We start from the raw sequence: 5,897 nt of genomic DNA, 5'->3' as shown, positions 1-5,897 counted from the left end.
AAAAAATAAGTGGGGTGATTATTATTATTACTGTTTTTAACATTATTACCACCATCATTATTATTACTATTAACCAACCCTACCCAACTCTCCTCCCCTTCATTATAGCAAATAATGGAACAAATAGAACTTTAACATCCACAAAAACACTACAAAAACCATGCAAGGCAAGAGAAATCTACTAGACTCTAGTTTCCAATGCCTTCCTAGGTTACTGTACGTCATCTATTTTTAGGCTAGAAAAAAGAAAGAAGCAAGTTTAATTGTGCTTCCAAAGATACCATGATAAAAGGCAAACAGGACAGCAAAGTTCACCAAATAACAAATTGTACCTTTCCTCATAATAGAATGCTGCTCATTCCAAGCATAGGACCATATTTCTAACATTCTCAAAGAATAGTACCCAGAGCCCAGACAACGGCAATCCAAAAACTCATTTTCATTCTTGTCAGTGGCAGTGAGGCTGAGACACAGCTGTATAGCAGATAAGCTTGAGCTCCAAGTCAAATTTTCTAATCAGAAAGGGGTCCCATTCTGTGGATCACTTACCATTTTGGCCTGCTTGTAGATTTCACCATAGGGGCCATCCCATCTCTATAAAGACTCTTGGTTTTACTGAAGTTAACAATGTTGAAAATGACCCTCTAAAAAAGAAAGGAGAAGTTCATTAGAAGACTATGCTATGCAAGTTGCTACTTTATGATAATTAAGACAAGAGACAATAAGCAGGGTTAAAGGAAGTGATATGGACTAGTTGCCAACTGCATGGTGAGGATAAATCGTGTCCACGAGAATGTAATGTGTTTGTGCCAGCTGAGCATAGCAGTTCATAGCACTGACTTGAACCTGGAATCCTGAATTTTAATCCCAACTCTACCACTTTCAAGTTCTGTGACCTTGCCAAGCTATTAAACATCTCGGTGTTTCAGTGTCCTTATTTGAAAAAAATGAGAATAATAACAGTACCTATCTCATAGGGTTCCAATAAGAATTAAATAATTAATACATACACAGTGTGTGAAACCATACTTCGTACATAATGAATGCTACATAAGTTTTAGTTATTAATTGCCCCCCCCCCTCTAGGCTGACTTATAATTTGCATGGAAATAAACGACATCATCAGAGTAACAGTAGTGCATTTTAATTCAACAAAATTAAAGACAGTAAATGAGTACAGAATTGCAATTTAAAAAATTCTCCAACTATAATACTTGGAACCCCTTTGCTAGAACTGGCAGATGTATGTCCTTTTTTGTATCTTCTTTTTTATCCTCTGCTAGAGGTGAGGACTACTGGGCTCAACCTGAATCTTAGCAATAATTTATAGAGGCATAGGTATTTGAATAAATCCCTTCCCCTCTCTGAGTTTTACCTTTAAAATGGGGAAGGAGAGTGATCTAGATGTCTAATGTCTTTCCAAGGGGATACTACAGTTAAAAAAGATCAGACCTTTGTTTTAGTGAACAACTTTGTCATAGGAGGGGAAGAGAGATTGTGAAAGAGAATTGAAATTAAAAAAACACTCAAAACCATTGACATAGCCCACAACAGAGATGATGATGACTAGAACCACGGCAGCCAGCATAGTTGGAGTAAAGGGAAAAATTTCAAGAGGTTACCACAGGCTAGCCTTTCTATCCAGAGGCCATGAAAGAGAAGGAAGCATCAAAATTCATGTATTATTTCATTCAACAATTATTTATTGCATGAGGTATAATATATATATATAACAATATATATTATATACATATAATATCAAGTGCCAAGGATTTCATATTTTAAAAAAGCTGAAATATTCTCCTATAACTATAATAAATAAATATTAACATCTTCATTTTATATATGTGGAAATTAAGCTCAGAGAGGTTACCTAACTTGTTCAAAGTCATGTAATTAATAGATAATGGAATCAATATTTGAATCCAGGGAATAAACAGATAAGATGTCCATGATTTTTACCATTGAGTTGCTTGCTAAGGTTCTAAAATTCCATAATTCCAACCAAATCTGTTTCCCAAAGTAAGGGCAAAAAGGAAATATAATGGCAATTTTTCAAGCCTTTAAAATTTGTTTTATTAAAAAGAGAAAATCAAAACCATTTTCTCTGGCTTGGTATTTGGGACTATCACAAACTGCTTTGTTTCATGAAACAAGCTTTTAGGAATAACTTGTCTTCTTTTTTCCTCAGAGACCCCAGCCATTGACACCATCTCCAGGCATTTCAGTTTCAGACCTTCCTTCTGTCATTAAATTAAGTCATCAAGAATGTCCAAGGCTGTTGCATTATTAATAACCTAGGCTTGCCTTTTGTCAGTTTAATTACTTCTCCTAGGGTCTTGGCTACTGCCTGATTTAAGAAAATCAATATGAAGGGGACAAATGGCCTTTGAACCTCACAGGGATTAATCCCCCTTTTTCTTCTGAGATTTTAAGTGTTAGATCCATTTCCTGTGAACACGGAAGCCAAACTGCACTTTCAGGATTTGGATTATTCATAAAAACAGGGAAAAAGCTAATGGAGAAATGATATGCATATGTGAAGCTGGAATAAAGAAATGAGGAATAATACGAAACATTTATTGATCATTAACATCTTACTATGTGGCTAGAAAATTTCCCAGGTATTTTTAATATGCTTTATTATTTGGCTACTCCATCCACAAACAAAAGTTTATTTTAGCCCAACTTTAGACATGAGGAAATTGACATTAATAAAAGCTAAGTGGCTTGCCCCCCAAAATCCCCGAACCGTTAACCTGTGGATCTGGGACGCAAATCTTAGATGTTCTGACCATAAACAGCATACTTTCTCTATGACATTAAATGAAAAAACTAACACCATCTTTTATAATTCCTTACCCATGCGTTTTTTATGTTTCCCAGCCATTTAGCAAATGCAGCATGTGGTGGTGAAAATCAAAAGTATTTGGAAGTAGGCAGTGCAGGTAATTTGGCTTTTCATATTTTACACTTAATTATCAGTTATTTACTCAAAATTAATCACAAGAAATGGCATCTATAAGATAATGATAACAGCAACTATAATAATGATGAAAAATTTCTGAGCATTTACTATGTACCAAATTCTGAGTTAAGCATTACGTCAATATTTTATATATTAGAATAACCTGATTGTAGGTTAGAATCACTTGTATAGCTTTTGAAAACCACAGATGCTTGGGCCCTACCACCAGGGATTCTGATATTCAATGTATTATCTCATTTGTTTTGAGGATAATAAACTTTTTGAGACAGGAACTCTTTGTTACCTCTTACTTGCACATAAGGTAAGAGATACTGAGATTAAGTTACTAAAATCATTGTAAGGGAAAATGCATTTGTATAGGTAACAGGTTTCTTAGGCCAAACTAAGATGACTGCCACAGTGTTTTTTCCGGCCGAGCCCCCATGGTTAGCTGGCCTTCTGGGGAGACATAAGTCATCATACTCATGTAACCAAGGTGTTATCTCCTGTGCGAACCCATGTGATCACGCTTTCCCATGGCATGTTGCCACTATTGTTCAGAGCCATATATAAGCACTTGCCATGTTCTCAGCCATGCTTTTCACCACTGCTGTATCCCCCCCACAAAAAAGAGCATGTCTCACCTTCCTGCTGCCACTCGCTTTTTCTTCCAATTTCTGAAGCTTGTGCTAGAGCACAAGCCAGCCACAGAGCATCCTCCTTACAATCATATAACTAATAAGTAGCAGAGCTAGAGTTTGAACCAAGTCTGTTGACTCAAGAGAGTAAGATCATGGACTTTCTAGCCAGATACACCTTGGATTGAAACCAGTTCCCCACCTGTTCTGTGAGGTTGGGAAATATAATTATTCTTTTTTTTTAATATTGATCGTTTACACCACAAATTGGGATGGCAACAGTATCCTAACAAAGTTGTTACAAGCATCTATGAGAGTATAAAAGTAAATCACCTGGTACATTGCACCTAGCTCAGAACAGGTGTGCAGTATTTATTGACTCTTTCCCTTCTCTTCAATAAAACCAGAATTTTTGGTACATTATAATTTCTTCCTCTCTTTACTTCTTTTTCCTTCTTTTTTAGATTTACATTTTTAATACAAGGCTCTTGGTTCAGTAATATGATAGTCTAGATCAGAGCTCTGCAAGTAGTGACCTGTGGCACACTGGTAGGCTAAGAGTGGGTATAACTCTCAAGGCAGCTGTGTGTGAAGACTGGAGCACTAACAATCCTGACCAAGGGACTCACGATGTTAGTGAAGGAGTTCAAGCTTCATTTCATTGGCCTCAAAGAGTGGCCCAATGTGGGTAAGTGTACGGTGAGGAGCCTGTGTGTAGTCTCAGACAGTGGCCTTGATTCTCTGGCTTCCCATAAATCCAATACTTTTGTCTAATAATAAGTTTTCCATTTAATGTTATCCAAGCTAGTTGCAAAGACTATTCTAAATATAGTCTATATGCATAAGAATGAAACTAGACCCTTATCTCTTCCCATATACAAAAATCAAATCAAAATAGATTAAATACTGAAATATAAGACCTGAAACTATGAAACCACTAAAAGAAAATATTGCAGAAATGGTTTAGGACATTGGTCTGGGCAAGGACTTCTTGAGTAATGCTCCCAAAGCACAGGCAACCAAAGCAAATTGGACAAAGGAAATCACATCAAGCTAAAAAGCTTGTGCACAGCAAAGAAAACAGTCAACAAAGGGAAGAGACAACCCACAAAATGGAAGAAAATATTTTCAAACTCACCATTTGACAAGGGAATAATAGATAGACTACATAAGGAACTTCAACAACTCAATAGGAAGAAATAAAATAATCCAATTAAAAAATGAGCAAAGGATCTGAATAGACATTTCTCAAAAGAAGACATGCAAATGGGCATTGGGTATATGAAAAAATGCTCAACATCATTCGTCATCAGAGAAATGCAAATCAAAACTATAATAAGATATCATCTCACCTCAGCTGAAATGGCTTTTCTTAAAAAGACAGGCAATAACAAATGTTGGTGAGGATATGAAGAAAGGGGACCCCTGCACACTGTTGCTGGGAATTTATTAATAAATTATGGCAACTACTGTGGAAAACAGTATGGGGGTTCCTTCAAAAAACCAAAAACAGAAATACCATATGACCCAGCTATCCCACTGCAGGGTATATATGTGAAGGAGAGGAATACAATATATCAAAAAGCTATCTGTACTCCCATGTTTATTGCAGCACTATTTACAAATAGCCAAAATTTGGAATCAACCTAAGTGTACATCAATGGATGAACGGATAAAAAAGTTGTGGTACATATACACAATGGAATATTATTCAGCTATTAAAAAGAATTAAATCCTGCCATCTTCAACAGCATGAATGTAAGTGGAGAATGTTAAATGAAATAAGCCAGGCAGAGAAAGACAAATCTCACATGTTCTCACTCATATGTGGGAGCTAAATATTAAAAACAATTGATCTCATGAATATAGAGAGTAGAATGATGGTTACCAGAGGCTGGGAAGGGCAGTGGGGAGGGGAGCATAACATGGCGATCATTAATGGGCAGAGAAATATATTTGGATGGTTAGATAGAGTGAATAATATTTGATAGCACAAGGTGACTATAGTCAACAATAAACTAGAGTATACTTGAAAATGACTAAAAGAGTGAAATTGGAATGTTCTTAACACAAAGAAATGATAAATTCCTGAGGTGACAGATACCCCAATTACCCTGATTTGATTAATTCACATTAAGCCTGTAATGGAACATCACATGTACACTATAAAGATATACAACTGTTATGTACCCATAATGACTATAGTCAACAATAAACTAGAGTATACTTGAAAATGACTAAAAGAGTGAAATTGGAATGTTCTTAACACAAAGAAATGATAAATTCCTGAG

General features: G+C 35.9%; 1 protein-coding gene across 1 annotated transcript in view; it reads right to left on the bottom strand.

Moving 5' to 3' along the window:
• Positions 1-5,897, bottom strand: part of AGBL4 (ATP/GTP binding protein-like 4) — a 1,510,571-nt gene that overhangs the window by 693,529 nt on the left and 811,145 nt on the right. Inside the window, exon 4 of the mRNA XM_012639488.1 lies at positions 550-644. Coding sequence (XP_012494942.1) covers positions 550-644 — 95 coding nt within the window. The remainder of the gene's footprint in view (positions 1-549; positions 645-5,897) is intronic.

Source organism: Propithecus coquereli, unplaced genomic scaffold, assembly GCF_000956105.1.
Source record: "Propithecus coquereli isolate 6110/MARCELLA unplaced genomic scaffold, Pcoq_1.0 Scaffold14, whole genome shotgun sequence".
NCBI lineage: Eukaryota > Metazoa > Chordata > Mammalia > Primates > Indriidae > Propithecus > Propithecus coquereli.
Note: the sequence above shows the minus strand (reverse complement) of the source record. Positions and strands in the feature narration are given on the sequence as shown.